Source organism: Fopius arisanus, unplaced genomic scaffold (assembly GCF_000806365.1).
Source record: "Fopius arisanus strain USDA-PBARC FA_bdor unplaced genomic scaffold, ASM80636v1 scaffold00079, whole genome shotgun sequence".
Lineage (NCBI taxonomy): Eukaryota > Metazoa > Arthropoda > Insecta > Hymenoptera > Braconidae > Fopius > Fopius arisanus.
This window is the reverse complement of record NW_011887818.1, coordinates 119,975-140,770: the sequence shown is the minus strand read 5'-3', so window position 1 is coordinate 140,770 and position 20,796 is coordinate 119,975. Positions and strand designations below refer to the sequence as shown.

At 34.4% G+C, this 20,796-nt stretch overlaps 2 protein-coding genes across 4 annotated transcripts in view; one reads left to right on the top strand and one right to left on the bottom strand.

The window, feature by feature from the left end:
- DAAM (disheveled-associated activator of morphogenesis-like protein) overlaps positions 1-20,796 on the top strand; it is a 54,476-nt gene that overhangs the window by 12,724 nt on the left and 20,956 nt on the right. The window contains exon 1 of one of the 3 annotated variants that reach the window (XM_011310860.1): positions 3,543-3,560. The exons of 1 other annotated variant lie outside the window; for it this stretch is intronic. Coding sequence is in view for 1 of the 2 variants with exons in the window: in XM_011310856.1 (XP_011309158.1) it covers positions 9,275-9,313 (39 nt within the window). In the remaining variant the exon portion in view is untranslated. Of the gene's footprint in view, positions 1-3,542; positions 3,561-8,861; positions 9,314-20,796 lie in introns of those variants that run through there. One more of the 3 variants, XM_011310856.1, reaches the window with a different exon arrangement.
- On the bottom strand, positions 12,809-14,034 carry LOC105270133 (uncharacterized). The gene is made up of 4 exons (XM_011310855.1): positions 13,862-14,034; positions 13,487-13,785; positions 13,079-13,342; positions 12,809-13,011 (listed from the first exon to the last, which is right to left on the bottom strand). The coding sequence occupies exons 1-4, from the start codon at positions 13,974-13,976 to the stop codon at positions 12,823-12,825; spliced, it is 867 nt and encodes a 288-aa protein (XP_011309157.1). The 5' UTR covers positions 13,977-14,034; the 3' UTR covers positions 12,809-12,822.

Genomic DNA, 20,796 nt, shown 5'->3' with positions numbered 1-20,796 from the left:
CAACCAGTTCAACCAACCAACCAACCAACCAAACAGTCAACCAACCAACCAGTTCAACCAACCAATCAGTTCAACCAACCAACCAACCAACCAACCAACCAACCAACCAACCAACCAACCAACCAGTTCAACCAACCAATCAGTCAACCAACCAACCAGTTCAACCAACCAACCAGTTCCACCAACCAATCAGTTCAACCAACCAACCAACCAACCAGTTCAACCAACCAACCAACCAGTTCAACCAACCAACCAGTCAACCAACCAACCAATGTTGAATTTATTCAGAGATGAAAAACGATTTTTCTTCAATACCTAAAGATGGATATTTTCTATAGTGAAAATTCTCGGGATAATTCGGATGGAAGATGTAATTTCTCCAATCTCCTCGATTCCCTCCACTCTGTCTCTACCTCTCCTACGTCGTTATCGACACTCTGGGCCTCGTGCCCTACCTTATTCACCGGTACCGCCTCTGATTTACTTCCGTAGCTGCCGCTACGAAATGCGCTGTTTAACATTTGCCATAAGCGCTGCTGATCTCTCCTATAATCTCTAATGATACTTTTTACCCTGAGAAAAAATTCTACCACAAATGAGTGTGCTATTCACCAACCCATGGGACCAAACCGTGGTCAACAAAAAATTCGAATGACCCACCCGAAAAATTCGGCTGTGGCACCCTAATTTTTGAAGAACTTACGCTACTTTTCCTGAGACTACCTTAAAAATTGGGGCGCCCCATTCGAATTTTTTGTTGACCACGGTTTGGTCCGATGGGTTGGTGAATAGCACACTAATTTTTGAATGGACTCACGAAATAATGATGTATTTTTCTCTCCGTGTACATGCCATCAAACTTTGCAGTCTATCATTTTTTTACTAAAGTATCTAACGTCGATAAAAAAGAGAATTCTTGATGGGCGAATTGGGTGAAAAAAAGAAATTTTTTTTTTTGAATAATTCATTCCACCTGCAAATACAAAACTGTAATATAATTTGCGAATTTGGTTCACGGAAAATCGGAAATGATAGGGGCGATCGGAGCAAAATTAGATGATTCTTCCACTCACTGGTCCAATGAACTTTTTTATAATCCATTAATAAGTCATTCATTACTAAATCGCGCGACTTCTTTCGTGTGAAAAATCCATGAATTGATTGTCATCAATATCGAAAGATTGGCAACCATTAGTACTCACTGAATAAAGGACAATCTAAGGAGAAAATTCTTTGAAAGTGAGAAATAATATGGTTTAAAATAATCTCAATATGTTACTTTCGAAGTAAAATAAAGGAAAAAAAATTAGCAAATCATGTCAGCGATGCATTTTTCACGAAATTTCATCTTGCCTCCGTCTTTCGTTTTTTCCCGGTTTCTCTTATATTGAATTCTTCTCTCTAACAATGAAATTCACCGAATAATTCGTTCCGTCCATTGATTTCTGTTTTTCGCTGCAATGTTTCAAACCCTACCTGCTTGAAGAGAAAAATACTAACAGTTATTGAAATAGTTCAAGAATTCATCGATTGGGTTCCAACATTACCGTTGGGTCTGGGACGAATTACGAGGGATTTTTTTCCGAAAATGTTTCATCAATATTTTTGTAACGACATTCCAGCTCAGAATCATGGAGCTCTAACGTAATGTTTTGAGAATTTTTCTCTCAGTGCACAACACGATAATCCGAAAAATTAGTATCCGTTATCAAAACATTATTTCAACAAATGTTGAACTAAAAATTGACTATGCCGTTGTTTAATAAAGTATTAAAATTAGTCTTTTCGTTCTTCAACTTCTGTTCCAATGACATTAGTGCGCAACTCACTGAAAAATGGATGTTTCAAGAAAAAATCTACTCCTTCAATATAATTTTTAAAGATATCAATACTACAAGATACATCTGATTACTAAAACACTAATTATTACATGATATTATCATATAAAATAATTATATGATATTTTAATAGCGTTGTTACTTTTATTAATAATGAACTGTCATCGTGCATTGAAAAATCAAAGTTCTCCAGATGCAGCGTGTCTTTTGATTGCAATAAAAGTATGAATGATAGACATCAAGAATTAGAATGACAATGAATGAAATGACGCTTTTCAAATGGATATGAAAACCGAAAGTCCCGTGTAAAACCATTCACGACGAACCGCTGTAGAATCAAATCCCCAAGCTATCCATAACAAAAAATATTTTAATTTCTTCTATTTGTCTCGGCCATTTTGCAGTTCTTCAGCAATAACCCTTCATTTTAAAATCACGCTATTGGAAAATGACACTTTAAATTTGAAATTGTTAACCACGACAAAATGACATGAAATTTTTGTAGAATTTTTCATTGACGATTCAGTTACTCCTCGAATATTCTGATAACTCTCAATTGTCAAATCAATATTGGGCGGAGAAACCGTGAAAATGCTGAGAAATGCGAGCAATTCTTTCCCTGAATTGTTAATTTATTGAAAAGTCAACAATATTACATTTACCTATATCACATTCAAGATTTCAGAATAAATAATCAGTTTTATGGGTGGCTTTTTACTAAAAAGATTTAGTAAAAAAAAGTTATTAACGTAACAGTTTAACTGTCCATTAATTCATCCCTATCTTAAAACCCACCCCTCCACGGTAATTGGTAACACGGTAAATTTTTATGACTTAGTGACTAAAATTTAGAGGATCTTTGAAGAATGTATTTAGAAAAACTGTGGTTGTCAAACGTGGCTCGTGCTAGTATATTGTATGGAGTTGGATAAACCCAGTGAGAGTGGAGGGGGTTCGGACAGATGTTTGGTCCACAGTACGGGGGGCTGAGTACCCCATGGGGTGTCGCGTCAGAAACTACCCTTGGAGTAGTTTCGAGTAGCTCTGAAGGAGAACAGAGGCCATGCCATGACGCTGGGGTGCCTCCAATCGATCCAGTCGTTTTGCGAGTTTAGTTCCTACGTGTGCTAGAACACACTAATAACTACTGCACCTAATTCGCACTCTTTGTTTCCAGGTGACTGGATTCAAAACAAAGAAAAAAAAAACAATTAAATTGCGACCATCGATGGTGACAGTGTTGTGAAAGTTTAATTGAATTTGACGTTTCATGAGCTTCCAAATCATTTCCACGGTTATTTACCAACCGACTGACATTTATCCGAATAGGGAAAGGGAAATAATCTTTTGCAATCATAGCATCATCGCATTTCCGGTTCTGTGGTTTCAAGCAAAAGTCATTTGCTGATTTCCTGATGTACGCTTAAGGTATGTCTAAGTGATCTGGAATGTTACGGAGTGGATTATCTAATATCTAATATCGTAATGGTTTTTACAATCAGTAGTGGATTTACTGTGTTGAGGAAATGTAGATGAGAGACGAATTGATACGCATGTGAATACTTTCAAGACTTGTGTGTGTGACTAGAAAAGTGAAACAACCAAGTGTCGACTTGCTGGATTAGTCTGTGTTGGGTTTAAAAAATTGTTGCTTCTTTATTAGCCTCTTCATTTCATGAACTGCAAATGGAAGAATCCAATATTTGATTCTACGGAGTCACGGTGAGTTGAGAGTTTTCAGGTTTCTCCGTAATCATTGTATAAGATTGATTTTGGGAAGATGTATTATTTGAAAAGAACAATTAGTGTCGGTACATATCAATCGTCTTTTTGTACTGCTTAAAGAAGACACTAAAGTGATCTATGATTATGATTCAGATCCTGTCAGGATGTGGATCACCACCTTATTCCCACTTTAAATATCGTTCAAGACAAATACGTGATAAGACTCTTTTATCGATTCCTGGTGAGAACACGTGTACAGAATGTAACGCTTTTGCTAATTCTCAGTGAACTACGAATACATGTGTGTTTAATATTTGGATTTGGGGTGATGGGGTATCTGACAGAGCAAAGAAGCTCTTTTTTGGTCTAACCTAACAAGAGCTTCACTCGTTATGCATAACAATTTGAGAGAGGACATGGTCGAAAGACACTTATGATAAGTACCACTTGTACGTGCCCAGAAGAACAAATGTAATGTTGAACGGGAATCATTGTAACTGAATATTTTATTCGCGTGTGACTGAAAGACCCAGTGGTAATCTACTTGAAATTCTCTTCTAATACTCAAATAAAATATGAAGAGCAAAAAAAAAGAGAGAAATAAAGCGCGAGGTCAGTGTGTCATGATGATCCAAACCACTAGATGATTTCCACGATTTTGATTAGAATCTGATTTTGAAGAGTTGAAGATGAATCTGCGATAACCCACTGTCTTAAAGGTAAGACTACACTGTTGAAAGGTCATGATAGATCTACTTATGATCAGATAATGCCGGTATAGAAATTAAATCTTCTCAACGTGCGTGATTCATGAATGAGCTTACGCACTTCTAGATGCCCAAGTGAGATGTATTTCACTATAATCATAATCTCTCGTGGTTAATAGTGCTGTCTACAAATCCTCGAGTACATTCTCAATGATAGAATTGAATCCCCAAGTGGGGATATACGGTATAACGGATCTTTTACTCGGAGTAGGTCGATACGTGCAGCAGTTGACACCGATTAGAACATCGAGGAAAACATACTTTCAGGCTTTTTTTTTCGGTTTTATCCATCATTTTTATATCTATCCTTTCTTCCCTTTCCAATGCATATTCATGGATTTTGGGTGGTCCGCTGTGGAATTATTTCACGTAATCGGTAATAACGAAAGGAGTTATTGCTGATATCTTCTCATTTATCATTGCCTTTCTGGGAAATTTCTGGGAAACCTTGGATCAGATCGACGTGAAAAAATCCGGCATTTATAGGTCTTATCATTATTCAATGACTCAAATTTTCATAGTTGAACGTTTGTTTCCCTAAATTTTCATGAATTAAAAAAAAATTACTGAGAACGGCGGGAATTCTTCTACGACATTGAATAATAATAAAAATTTTAAATGTTATATTTTTTCACGTCAATTTTAAGTCAAAAGGAGAAGATACCGGCAATAACTCCTCAAGATAGAGAGACAATTCATTTTTTTTTTCATGTAGTGGATGCTGATACCAAATATTTCCATATGTGGCATTGAAAAATATCGCTAAATTATAAAAAATTATTTTCTAGGCGTGGTGGTACTAGAGCAACATTTGATAACCTTGATATTGGGGCCGCGTCCCCAAGATGATTATCATATTGGAATCAAAGTTACGGAACCAATAATCGTACGTGGTCTGAAGATTGTTATCCAACTTTCTTCTTAGCATAATTGAATGTGGTTCGAATTAATCGACTCAGGTTCCATTGGTGATTGATACAAATGGAATGAGATCACAGCATTATGGATAAGCACCTTCCCACATTGAAAAATATATTTTTTAAGTATATAATGTGGATAAATTCCTTATATTCTGATATATGTTGCAAAATATACATCTTTTCGAGTGACTTTCCTCTCATGAATTAGTGGGAATAATTCGTCCTCAATAGAAAAATGTTATAATATTTTCTGAAAGTAATTATTTGCATGCAAAATAAATACGATATTTATTTCACATCTATAATGACATTAGAATACATATAAATTTTCTATTTTGTATATCTATTGCTGAATTTCTTAATTAATTAATTAATTCGATTACCCTCATGGAAAAACTATACATGCGAATAATTATACGACATGTATTCTATTTATTGCGGGAATATCTGGCGCGTAAGTAAATAAATAATTAAATTGACGAAATTCAGAGTGGGTGTTTATATTGACAGTTTTCAAAATTACGAAATAATTGGCGCCCAACTAGAAATGGTCTCTAACTTTTGGGAAAGAATTTGATCCGTTTGTAGTCCCTGAAGCTTATGGGTGTGGCTGTAATTTATAATTAAGAAATGAAACATTGAAATAAAGACTTTGTCAGGTTCTCCACTTTATATCCACTCCAAATTTTGAGATCTTATCAATTCAAATGAAATTAACGTTAAATCAATTCAAGATACAATCCTCAAAAATTCATTTTAAAAACCATATTATATAACATTTGAAATCCGGTTAAACTTTTGATTATTTATTTGAATTAATCTATCTAAAATGGTTTGAAAAAAACTTTATATTAAAAAAAATGAAATGATGAGAATTTGATATGTATTGAGAGCCTTGTGTTACATGCGCCTTTTTCCTGGTGAAACAAAAACTCTTTAGCCTTCATAGGAGCGTCTTCAATTTACGGTGTTTCTCATTTCTCAAAACGAAAATTGGAGGTAGTTTCCATGTGGGTGTGTATTGCTATCGAGCAGGAGCCGTTAGATGATTACAAAACATTAGAAATCCTCTTACAGCGCTTCCTCGTGTCTATCGTGACCGCCTAGCAAGTTATCACTAATACACGCATTCTTTGGATGGAAAAGCACCTCAGTTAGATGTATATTATATTCCAGTATAAGTATCACCGATATACTGGACTAGAGATGCCGTTGAGCTCGGGTCAGGAGGCCGCGGAGCATAAGTAGACATCTTCACCGAATAAGAGGGCTGAACAAACCCCGTTCAATACAAAAATTCAATTCAAAATATTTAACATTCCCGAAACAATATATTTTAAAGAATACCATAGATAATAAACTTATTATAATAAACTTTGAAAAAACTTTTTTTTTTCAATTTTGAACTTTGAAATTTGGGGTTCACGGAACCCCGTGTCATCGCAATGAGTTAAGTATATAGCTTATATACTTGGATTAAGGATAAAATATATTTGATTAAAGTATATTTTTCCGTGTGAATGAGAAGGAAGTGACGAATGGTGCTGTAGTTTCGGATGATCAGAGAAAAATGATGAGTTCTGATGAAGATATAGAATCAACCCTGCTGTAAAAGGCTAGCGACTGGAAATTGAGGTTGCCAACACAACCAGTTACTATCAATGTAACAAGCCGCCGAACACTCATATGCACGTTTTCTCTGTCACCAGGCGGGTTCGTTTCGTTTTCGCATATCTTCCGAGATGTTTTACGAGGTGCTTGAAAACCGACAACGGTGAGATTTAATGGTCCTCTCAAGTAAGTACATGAGATCAACTTGAAGGCCCAATGTACAACACGAGGCCAGTGAACAGCACCTTTGGAGGAAGAAAGTTAACCGGGTACACACTAAGTTTCATACTGGCGCAACATTCCGCACAGAAAGGAATTACAAACATCAAGAACTGGTTATTTTTACTTTTTTCTTCATTTTTATTTTTAGGGAGCGGAAGATGTAAAGAGTGAATGCCTTCTATCATAAACCAGTCGATATTGAGTAATTGTGTGTACGGCGCTTATTGTTTATGATTCTATTATGATAAGTCTGGAAATTGAGATGTGATGTGTAGAATGCATCCTTGTGTGAAGATCACTGGGAATGAAGGAAGAAATGTTGTGATATTACTTTTCCTATTTTTGTGACATTGATAGTGCCATGTGAAAATCTTTCATCTGAGGATAAAACTGATTTTTGTTTAAGGAATTTTTATTTTTTGTTACAGTCTGAAGAGTGATTATCTCTGATCATTCAAGAAATTACTTTGGAAACGTATCAATCAAACATTTGGTTCTCATCAGATTTCTTACTTAGAGGTCGAGTTAGAATTAGTTAGAGCTTGTCTTGCGTTAGAAAACTATTGGGACTAGGTGTTCTAGTCAAATTTTTATCACCACTTGTGGCAAATACAGATTTTTCTTTTGATATATAAGGATTTATAAAAGCTTGTCATCAGTAAATGGAAAAAATTTTCAGAATGCGTGTCTTATCTGTCTTATCTCGTTTCTTAAAATTAATAAAGAAAGGGAAAAATTCGTCGCAAAAAATCGGAAATTTCGCCAGTTGATTGGCATCACTTGAGTCTAGGTCGCTGTCGGGTCACCCGGATCGATCCAGTAGTTTCTGAGAAAAAACCATTACGTATTTTCGGGAATATCTCGACAAATACTCAATCGTTTGACTTGTTTTTCTTTTCAAAATCTTCCTCTTGACGCCCACTATCTCGAGCAATCAAATTATATATTGTATAACCATGGGTCGACAGTTTTGAAAATATTGCGTTATTTTACTTTTTATAGAAAAGAGTTATTCATGGCATAGCAGTCTTCAAAATTGATATATTAATTAGAAATTCCACTCAAAATTGTCTGTTCTAATGACACCGGCTGCTATTGAATCGAGGCTCAATTGGATACATCTTATTTTTTCAATATCTCAATAACAACTTCCCTTCCCTTGTTTATGCTCAAAATTCTCAGGAACTAATCATTTCATTTTTGGAGATCTTAGGTAGTACCCTCAATTACTTAAAAAATGGGGCACTCTGTTACTAAAATCTAAAATCGATGCGAAAAACAAATAGCCAAATACAACTGTATTTTCAATAGATTGAAAATTCAGGGAATTAATCTTTAGCTTTAGTCTTCAACATTTTTAGGGTTTCTCAGTGTAATATCGTCCTGAAAATAAAAAATTACCAGAATATTCAAAAAATTAAAAAATTTGTCAGTGAATAATTCTACAAAAATTCCCTGGCACTCCGTGATGGTTTAAAGTGTAATTAAATATGTAATTCTTCAAAATTTCAAGTACGCAGAAAGCCTGCAGTATTTTCCTGATTTTTCATAAGCCAACTGGACAAAAGTTGTCGCCAATAGTTCACGGAAGTAATGCTTTTTTAGGGTGTTGCTAAAAATGATTGTACAGTTGTGTGTACTATGATATTATGGATTGGCAAGTAGGTCCCCCTTCTTCTGGAAGTTGTATGAGAGAAGGTAGACGTTGCACCTGTGCGCACCTCAGTCTTTCAACGAACGTGTTGTATTTTCACCTGGCAGTTGGTCTCCGAATCGCGAGCAACAAACACCTTCAATCACAAGAGACTCAGTCCCATTACCCGTCCACGTGGGAATATTTACTCTTTCATTCTCCATAAAACATCATATTTAAATAGACGTTCTAGTTGTTATTGATGTTATTTTCACATGAATAAGCCACGTGGGAATTATCTCTCATTGTGATTTAGTAAACTGTACACAACAGTGAAATGATGTTTGTGAGTTTTTATTATAATAAGAAGAAAAGTTTGAGGGTCAGGCGGTAGTGAAAGATTTCGGACAAAACGACAGGCACAAGTTGTCTCATACTATTTGACACCGAGCTCTTCAAAGGTGTCACAACATTTTTACAATTGTCCACTCCGAGCACTTGCATATTAAGTGGCAGAATATAATTAAAAGACATTAGAGTTCTGGAGAAATTTCAAACATGGATACCATACTGGAGAAAATGGAAAAGCTCAATTTGGTAAATGACTTATAATTTTATGAAATTCATTCTGGTCAGAGGGTTAAATTACCCATATCTTTATCTTATAACGGAGTCGTTGATCTCTCCAATTATTTCGTATGACCGTTAGATATTCTTTATTTACCTCGATTTTCTAGGAAAACTAGTAGATATTTTGATGATGCGTTGAGCGTATCTAATTCATCTGATTTATCTTTTTGAAACTGTTAACTGTGAACAGGCGGTAATTGTGATTAGCATTTCTTACTCGATCTTTGATAATTGTGGAGCTTGCAGGGAATATATGCTGTTGTGCGGATAAATTGATGGTAAATCACTGTTGTTTAAATAATCTTAAAAAAAGTCTTAAAATCAATATGATAATTCGTGGAACAATGTCTCAGAATCAGGTCGGTTTAATTTGGAAAATCATTATGTACTTTATACGTATCGCTTTACCATGTAAAAATCATTGAAAATTTCGCAATATGCAATGGGGAAACTTTTTAACAATGAACAATGGAAAATCTACATAGGTAATATGCATGGGCAATCTTGCAGGAGACACTGTGAAAATCTGGCGTCTAATAATCATAGATTTCCCCTTCTTCCGGTTCTTTCTATTAATAATTAAAAAAGGCAAAACATTCACTCACTAATTGGAGTATTCCTCCCAAATTGGTGAATTTATTCATAGATACATTTGAGGAAAAATCATTTCGAATCAGAAATTCCCACACTTTCATTGACAATTTTTTTAATCATAGAAAATTTCAAAAGGCCAATTTATTTTTATTTCTATTATTTTGAGTTACAAAAATTGTTTTTTTCTGTTTGTGATATTCTCCAATTTTTTTTTCAATTAAAAAATCATTTGAAGTCAACTTTTCAGCTGAATTTTTTAAATGCAAATACAAATGCAATTTATCAATTGCAGTCGCTGGAATTTAGAGAAAGAATGCTAAAATTGGTGTTTTTTTAATTTGCATTTCATCTTCATTTCAAATCCGGAAAAATTTCCAGTTTAAAGACAATTGAAGTGTCAATTATTGAACAAATTACACTCAGAGTAGATGAACAATTCCGGTATTATACTTATCTATAATATAACGAAGGTTTCACAGTGATTGGATGTTTCTCCATTATTTCATTGTAACCAATCCTTCAGAACTATGTAATGCAAAACTTGAGGTGTTGTGCAGAGGAAAGTTTGATGGAAATAACTATTTTGAGACTCGAGTGGTATTCCGTGTACTCTGTTATTTTATGTTATTGGTATGTCTACCAAGTCCCTCTTGGTTTTTACATTTTTTTCCTCCCCATGTCCCATACCACGTGTAACTTCCATGTTCTTTTTTTTACAATGTCACCTACAAATTTAATCACGGAATTTTAAGAAATCTGCAGAGGTATTGTGAAAAGCGATAAAAATCTCACAGGGTTCTCCTCCGAATGTAAGAATTTTGGAGTTAAGGTTCTCAGGACGACAATACTCTGTTGGAATATTTGTATAAACAAATCAACGGTCTGTTCGAATATTTCTATAAACAAATCAACAGTCTGTTCGAATATTTGGATAAACAAATCAACAGTCTGTTCGAATATTTGAAGACAGCTCTTTTGCGCTTTGTAGAAAGATCTCTTGATGACACTACTAAGGAAAATTTACGATCTGTTGTGCTCCCAACTCGAACGGTTTAATCCCAACGAAGTGTTAAATTTGAAGGAAAGCTGTCCTGACAATGTTTTCCGTGAATGACTCATTTTTCTCCAATAAGGGTTTTCTTATTTGGATGTAGTTTTATCTTTGGACGATGGTCTCCCAAAAAATTTCTGCCTTCTTCGTGCAAACAAACAGAATTTGATAAAATATCTTGGCAGTGTCTAGAGACACGGTATATGGCAATTACCCTGAGAGAAATATTCAATAAAAACTACGTGTTTTTTCCGTAATTCTGGAGCGAAACGTGGTTGTCGGAAATTTTACGGAACTGTCACGTAATTTTCATTTAAAGTCACGGAACTTTTTCGCGGTGTTCCGTAATTTTTATTAGAATTATCGGTGAAAAATAACAATACCGTCACTTAAATTTTTCGAATCAACTCCGTAATCGGTAAGTGAACTGAAAGTTCCGTAATTTTTACTAAATATTTCTCTTCGTGTGCCACACGCCCAAGGTAACGTTTACCATATGTTTAAGCCCTTTCTTGCCATACACGCATGGCAAAAGCCATGTGCGTATGGCTTTTGCCATTCGTGTATGGCTTTTGCCATTCGTGTATGGCTTTTTCCATGCGTGTATGGCTTGTTGATTATGTGCGCACGGCTTTGGCCGCGCGTGTATGGTCTTTTCCATACGTGTATAGCTTTTGCGCAGAAATTCTCTGAATTGCTCCAATACTTCTAAAAATTCTTCGAATTTTTCGAGAACTCCTTAAATTAGTTAGGGGTTAAACCAATTGGGAAAGAAAAAACTCATGCAATTCCAACGCGCATGGCAACAGTCATACACGCATGGCAGCAGCCATATACGTATGGCAACAACCATACACGCATGGCCAAAGCCGTACACGCATGGCAAAAGCCGTACACGAATGGCAAAAGCCATACACGCATGGCAGAAGCCATACACGCATGAAAAAAGCCGTACACGAATGGCAAAAGCCATACGCACATGGCTTTTGCAATGCGTGTATGGCTTTTTCCATGTGTGTATGGCAAGGGCTTAAACATATGGTAAACGTTACCTTGGGCGTGTGGCAATTGCCATATACCGTGTCTCTAGACACTGTCCAACTAACATTCCCTTCTTTCACCTCAACTGAAAATAATCACCGAAGGATTCACGAATTGAATGTGTTGGATGATTTTTTCCATTCGAATTTGAGTCAATGGAATGATTTCATTTGATTTACATGAATTCCCATGTAATTATGTGACGTCATTAGAAATGAATGAATTAAAAATTCATTGGATTCAATGATTTTAATGATAAACATCCGATAATACTCATCTATTCCATTCACATTATTTCAATTAAAGAGTTGTTGCTGATATCTTCTCATTTTTCATATTTTTTTGATGAATTTCTGGGGCATCGTCGATCAGATTGTCGTGAAAAAATATATGTTCTATACTCACAATCTCTGCTTGTCTTTTCTGCTGATCATTTCCTGATTCTGAGAACTGGATGATAAATGAAGTTTAAGCATTTTTAATGCTCGATATGATGAATAAGACGATATGACGAATAACCCCATTAAGAGGAATATTTCGAAAAAAAACAAATGGCAATCCATTGAGTGCTTCCTGTGCTTTCATAACATTCTATACAACTTGCTATTGAAATTAGAGAATCAAAAAATCGGTCGAATTGCATTCGAAAGAGAAAGGGAGAGAACAGAATAATTTTCACAACAGCTCGTGCGAAAGACAATTTTTATTTATTTTTCCTGAAATGAGGAAGATAACTCATTAGCAAAACATAACGTGACATTAAAACTGTTAACTCACTTCACTGAAATGATCAATGAATAAGACTGGATTGAAAAAGATTTATTTGGATGGTCTCCTGAATCCAAGTCATGTACTTCCCCACTTCAAGAAATGTCCCCAATATCTCATCATTCGGTATAAAATTTAAATCTGTTAGAATAGCGCTGACTTCTGAATCTGATGAATCTGTCTGGGCAAGAATCGGCGTACCTCTATTTTCCTAATAAATCAAATAATAATTATAATGCTCAAAACAAAGATTATTCGATAGAGCCAATTGTTCTCACCAGGCATGGCGTCAATCTCCACCGCCCACATGAATAAATATCTGGCAAAACTGCTGTGTAGTGGGCATCCGTCTTTTTACCATGCCGATGAAGGGTGACATTTGACCCATGTAAAACGAGTGGTTGCGGGGTAAAGTAAGGAGGTCGAATCCATCCGACATATTTATAAGAACGATGACCATTAAATAGACAGTTGAGCCCTTCTTGACTTTCCTTGAACGAAGCTGGGTGAAGACGATGACTCAAAAGGGAAGGCTTGACCAGCTATTTGTTCGACGAATGAGAAAGGAAATCATTATTAGTAATGGTGAATAATTCCAGGATTTATAATTTACGCAAGCTGTCTCACAATATCGAGATTATGCCAAAGAACTGAAAATTATTTCGATTAAATGATAAATTGAATACCGTTATGACAGCAATATCATCCCTGGTGTATGAACCATTTTGATCCTGCCTTCCGATTTGGCTGTATGATGGATGAGTCACATATGATTCAACAGAGTATTGCGGTTTATAAAAATATGGAAACCTCATGTCTTTGGCAAGTACAATTAGCCGATCAGCTGGAATTCTCTGCACACAGGTAGCAGTTGTGATAACATGATTTGAATCGTAGATAATGCCACCGCAGTGGAGCTTATTGTTCAACCATATGGATACAAGGAATGGAAGGTTAGAAGTGTCTATCCGCTCACTTCTAGCATCTTAAAAGTAACTAATTAATTAGACAATAATCTGATTCTTTACTATTAATAATTATACAATTACGTTTACACTTACGGTGAGAAATACGGAGAAGCAGCAATATCATGAAACACAATGAATTGGTCTTCATTGCGAAACTCAAGATGTAGTTGAGAAGAGAAACAGATGCAAACCACTTGGGTGTATCCATGCTTTACGGTTTAACATTCTCGTTGTACAATGCAATGTACGAAAGCTGAAGCTCTTTATACGAAAAGTCCACAGCAATACGGAAATGGTTGTAAAGAATATTTTACTTAATTATTTTTTACTACTATACGTGTTCTCACGATTTCCGAAAAATCATAAAGATTACCGGAGATCGGGTAATTCTGAATGTGACGATGAATAAATTGACACAAATGAGCATATTGTCGCAAAGGAGTTCTTGGAACTTTCACCTCAAAACATCTAAATAACTTAATCGTCTTCTCTTCGAACTCCACCAAGGATACTGCACCAAATCAATTAAGTTTGGGTTCAATGAAAGTGACAAATTATCTTTTGAATAATTGTCAAAAAACTTTTTGGTCACATATATGCATACGCACGGATATTTTTCGAAAAACTTCATTACCCAAAGAAACGAAAATTTCGCAAAGATTGGGATGCTTTAATGAAAAAGCTATATGAAGACTGTCACACTCGAAGTTAGTCATCTAAGCATGAGAAATTGCATGCTTAAAATCAAGCGATTACAATGCTTCCATTCGAAATTACCAATGCAAAAAAATGGCCGATAATAATGTACTGTTCGGTTCGGACAAATTCGAGATTATTTATAGGAGCAAACAATATAAAGTCCGACCTCACAGTCTGACAATAATATTTTTATTGTGTGGATGCTTAAACTTCCTTTATCATTCAGTTCTCAGAATCAGGAAATGATCAGCAGAAAAGACAAGCAGAGATTGTGAGTATTGAACATATATTTTTTCACGACAATCTGATCGACGATGCCCCAGAAATTCATCAAAAAAATATGAAAAATGAGAAGATATCAGCAACAACTCTTTGATTGAAATAATGTGAATGGAATAGATGAGTATTATCGAATGTTTATCATTAAAATCATTAAATCCAATGAATTTTTAATTCATTCATTTCTAATGGCGTCACATAATTACATGGGAATTCATGTAAATCAAATGAAATCATTCCATTGACTGAAATTCGAACGGAAAAAATAATCCAACACATTCAATTCGTGAATCCTTCGGTGATTTTTTTCAGTTGAGGTGAAAGAAGGGAATGTTAGTTGTTGATGTTGGAATTATCTAAGATCTCCAAATTGGTGGTTCACCGCCTGTCCCAGTTAGTCATAGTGCAGATGAGCCAGTGGCACCAGGCTTCAATATATTCATCAAGACAGACAAGAGTGTGTTTGAAAAATATGTGACCAAGAAAACGCGTGCCACCAGCCCCGTTCGTATAATTCATGCTTCCCTGCATTTATTTGTTCAGTCATCTTTACTTTTGAATATAATTGACTATATTATTTTTGGAGAGGAAAATTCAACCCCCAGGATGGAGAATATGTTTTTCTTTTTATCATTTACATGAGGTTTTAGTAGAAAATTGGAGAACTACTTTTTCATTCCAGAAAAATATATTGCATTGGAATTTCAAGGTCGTACTGAAGGTCAAAACATATTTATAATGCTGGAAGATATAGTTCTCTCTGCAATGACCCGGTCATAAATAACAGGGGCGGAAAATTCCCAGAAAAAATGATCCCCTCACCATAAGTTCCACAACAATGGGAGGAAAAAGGTGCGTGACGCACGTTTGGGTTGGCCAGTAGTGAATATTTTATCTCCTTCCACTAACCTGAAAAAGTACTCCGTACCGATTCTTACCCTGAATAAGGAATAATCTATAAACAACTTGACCGACTTCTGGTTTTCTGAATGCAAATGAATGCAAAAAGGCTGTATCGGTGATTTGAAAAAAATGTTAATTGCCTGAACTTTCAACAGCATTTGCTTTTATTTCGAGATGCTCAAAAGCAATAGAAAGTAAGTCAACAAGGCAATATACTATCAGTGAGTGATTGCAACAAAATGAAAACTACTGAGAATTTTAGTATTAGAAATCACTAGCACTCAAGAGAAAAGTTTCAACTGTAAATTATAATATTTCTATTCAATTTTTTATTGAAAATGAAGTTAACTTTGACAGCTGAACAAGTGAAAACATATACTTGAACCTAGTATGTTTTTTTATTTGTTTTGCGTGCACACATTATAGGAGAGGGTGGGGTAAAATGGACTGATGAGTCAATATTTAGCAGTGAAAAAAAATATTTACCGGTAATAATTTCGAAATTTATGTTAATATATTTAGATTCTAAACATAAATTTCTAAGTTCTAAACTAAACTCTAGAACCCCCATGAAATACACATGTATCGACTTGAAAATAAACAACAACTAAAGATAAAAAATAATACAATAAAAAATATAATAATAAAAAATCGTTCAACTGTAAATTATAATTTATTATTAATATATTAAGTTTAATTTCTGATCAGTTAAGCTCAATTGCCTCTTGTAAGGCTAATAAAAAGCCTAAAAGATCATTAATTCGAGTCTGGAGTATTTCATTTTCAAACATAAATGGGTTTTTATTGATAAAAACGATCTTTCAAACACTGAAAACTAATAAATCGATAGAAAATTAATATTCAATTATTTCCATTTCGCTGGTTTTCGGATCACTATAGTAGCGATCAGAAACCCAGATAGTGGCAGCAGTTGTTAATCATGGTGAGGGGTAGTTCTGATCACTACCGGAACGAAGGGATTAAGTAGTGAAACTAAGAGGTTTTTTTTACTTTAGTCAACGATTCATTATTTATATATTTTCAACTTTATTTGAAAAAAAACAAACTGGAAAACAATTTTTTTTCACCTTGGGCCACGGTAAACTAAAAAAAAAAACAAAACATTTTACGCTTTAAAAAATTTCAGTTTACGTGATAACGATATTGCAGATAAAAAGAATACACGTATTTTTTGTTTTTTTTTTTATTATTCAATACAGACTAGAAATAATTGAAATAACAATTGCCAATGGGTTAGTTTTTCGAGTTGTAGTTATTAATCAGCACATTCATTTAATATCCGCCTTTTTGCAAGTTGCATTTATTTTTTATTTTTAATGCATTGTGCTCCCTGTGTTTTATTTTTAATGCACTAATAATTTCTCGTCATAATAATATGATTTTTATAATCATTATGTACTCACATTGCGTGATATAAAAATTATTAACACCCCCTATTGTTTATCACAGGCTGTAACATTTCCAAAATGGCCACAGTATGTTTCCGCCTGGATGAAACGTTAAATTAAAAATATTTTCAGTGCTACCAAAAATCGAATTTAAATACCGATTAAAAAAAAATATCACTCTTCAAGTTGGTGGGCATTATTAGCCTATATGTGCAATGCCTTTATTTCTATCAATGAAAAATAGTGCAAATTGATCAAAAAATATCCCCCGATCAGTACCCCCCACCTTTACCTTACGTTATGTTAAACAATTATTTGTCAAATTAAAACACCAAAATAACGGTTGGCCGAACGCTAATTTCGTATAAGTGAAAAAAATATTTCAACAGTATAATATATTTTATGCAATACATGTCGAAAAGGACTTCTTGAGGAGTGTAATTAGCCCTCCCCCAGCCCGACGGCGCGACCTGTAATCCTTACACTTGTAAACAATTACTTTTTTCACTTGCATCGTAATAGAGGGGAATGTGGGCCTGTTGTTATTTGAATTTGTGAGGTAGTAGTTAACACTGTCGAATTTCTTTCTCGAATCATAGAACGGCTATCAGAATCTCTCATCTTGTAGAAAATTATTTCATAATTGTCCGATTCACTGTTAATTTGATGGTTCCAAGACAAGTGTAATGATTTATTTTGTTCAACAGCGTAATATAATTCGTATAAAAAAACATCGCTGAAGGACAGCCAATTAGAACTTTAAACCTATTCGATGATGTACATTATTATTAGCGATTTTGTTTACGTAACTTACGTTTTGTTTATTTTCGCAAAATCTCACTTGACATTTTATCAATCGGCTTATTGCGAAATAATGAATTCATCTATTGCATAGACATTACATACGTACGCATCTAATCATAAAAGACTGGAACCAATTCTGTCCCTTTTACTCTACACGGCGAAAAAAATTCAGTAAAAATTACCTAACCGTTTGGCAATCGTGTTGTGTTTTAGCTGTTTGCAGAAAATTACCATGCCACTTACCAAAATTTGTCAACTGCTTAGTAACTATTATGCAGTTATTCGAGAAAAAGTACCCAACTATTAGGTAATTTTCTTCAAACGGCTAGATAACTTTTAGTAAACACCCGACAAATTTTTATTATTAAATTATTAACAATTATCTAGCCGTCCGGTAAGGAAATCTGACTTTTCTCCGATGGCAAAACGGACAATGTTGTTTTAACTGCGGAAGGTGAAATAAGAAGCCATATCCACGTGCTCACCAATCTCGCCTTCGGCGCGACTTGCGGTTCTGCACGTGACTAAGGATCCATTATTTTATCTCCCTAGGCTAGAAAAAAAGTATTTCACGTATGTTGAAAATTTTCCCATGTTGATGTTTCCCAAGGCCTTTTCTCCTGGCGTTTTTGCTGGCCTATATGAGAGTGTCCGAACCCATTACAAACAAAAACCAATTCATCGACCAAGTGGGGAAATTTGCTTATCGCTGGAGACCCAACCCGATTCGTTGGTGAGTGGCTTAATAGAGAGAGTCCACTATAAAATATGTACAGGTTATCGCCAGCGCCTTGAAATTGAGATTTTAAATTATATGCATAAACTACAGTTCGAATCGGTTCCATTCCGTTGTTTTTCGGAATGCGTTGGATCAAAATGAAAAATGAAAGTCGGAAATGTTGATAATGACATTCCATGCCAATATTTGGAAGAGCGACTATATAAGGGAGGAGAGAAACGAATAAGAATACAAAACAAGTGATTTATTTGGTCCTCGCTACACTCTCACCAAAGATATTCAACGGCCAGGTCTGGCCGCCACTACATTAACTTCTCAAGAATATGTACTGTACATATACAGAATATGTACAGAATATGTACAGAATATGTACAGATATTCTTGCTCTCGTCCTGTCAAATTACCATACAAAGTGTCCGACAATGATTCTTTTTTATTTTTCGTCAGTGATGATGATTGTCATCATTAATTCAATTGCCATTCAATTCTCCTCAACTTTCTCTTTGATTAATTTAATATTCTACACTCACCAATTTTATTGTGCCTATGCATTAATAAATGGATCAAATAGGTCAGCGCTTATGTGATCGCAGTATCTCTAAAATCTCTATTTTGGATGCAATTCGTTTTTTTTTCTACTGCAACATGGATACAAATGAATAAGTAAATGTATGTCTAGAAAAGACTTCGGCTAAACTAGTTTACTTGGCATAAGTAATGTATATAAATATTTGCATTTGAAATATTCGGATTTTTGTGTAAATAGGAAATTTACATGACAAAGGTGATTGTTTCTCTGGAGGTAGCAAAGCACTGGAATATTTCGCCTAATTCTAATATATTTTATCTATATCTATGCTCCGAAAAGCCGTTGTACAGGGAATAAAGGACAACCAAATCAGAAAACCCTAGGGAAAAACAAACCATTCAAGAAGTTTACGACTCTAAAGGGCCCGACCTCTCTTCAGATTTCTACATTTGTTGGGGATTAAATCGTTCTTGACTTCGGACGCCAACAGGTCATGAATAGTTTTTCCCCTTCAGTACATGTCGTTCAGTAATTTTTTAACAGAGAATAAGTGTCCTTAGATATTTCAACATTTTCAATTTTCCAATTAGGGTGTAATTATTATGAATTCCTCGGAAGCGAATATTGAAATTTCGTAATCCTCGCCGATAAAAAAATATATAATATAAGGTAACAGATAGTTTTTTTTTATCAATTCTTATAATTTTTCTAAGTCATTGAAAATTGTATATTATATATGTATGTTAAATATATTTTTCGCATTTTAGCAAATATGAAGATAATTGCAAAGAATGGGATTAGATTTTTATTTATTTATTTATTTTTGGAGAATAGGAAAGAATCGATTTTAAAACGACTCATTCATGTTTCATATAATCCACTGAAATATTCTGCAATTGAAAATTAAATATCTGCATGATTATCAATTGAAGCCGACAAACAAATTTTTTCATAAGGTTATTTTACTAGATCATTCATTCTTGCCTGAACTTGTAATCATCAGTCTTTATTGCCTGAACTTGTAATCATCAGTCTTTATTGTATCCACGCAGGGAGAGGTTACTGACAATTACTTATTTTTTAGAATTTATTTGTTCTTCAGTGATGATTTATTGAAGAACAGATTTCTAATTCCGATTCTAATGAACTTTCAAGTTCTCTTCTTCGATTGTATATAGGTGATCGTGCGATTGATGATAAATTCCATTTTTCTCTAATTCAGGAAATTATTTCACTCCGTGCGGTAACACTCATCTGGAAAACTGAATTCAGTGCGAAATCGGGAAGACAGTGCTGAATAGTTTAATGAAGAAAAATAGTGGGAATACTAATGATTGGAGGATTTTTACTACTTATAGGATGTTATCATCTTACTATCAAATAATTAATCTCAGCGATATCTGAATATGTGCTATTGATAACACTCTTATTTTTATCTAGAAATTCCTAAAGATTTTAGTACCGCTACACTCAGTTACAATTTCATTGTTAAAATTACTCCATCATTAAGTATTAAATTTAAACAATTCTCTAAAAATGTATTGCTTCCAGTGATTTAGATAAAATTTTAAAAAATGGTTCAAATAAGTTTCAATCTTCTAGATTATAATTAAAAACATTTCTATTGAAGACACCAAATTGTCAATAGAGGAATAAATAGATGGCG

Coding starts and splice junctions, on each gene's coding strand:
- LOC105270133 (XM_011310855.1), bottom strand. CDS start 13,976: ATGGATACACCCAAGTGGTTTGCATCTGTTTCTCTTCTCAACTACATC. Junction 13,343..13,486: donor ATGATATTGCTGTCATAACG/GTATTCAATTTA, acceptor TCGAACAAATAG/CTGGTCAAGCCTTCCCTTTT. Junction 13,012..13,078: donor GGAGATTGACGCCATGCCTG/GTGAGAACAATT, acceptor TTGATTTATTAG/GAAAATAGAGGTACGCCGAT.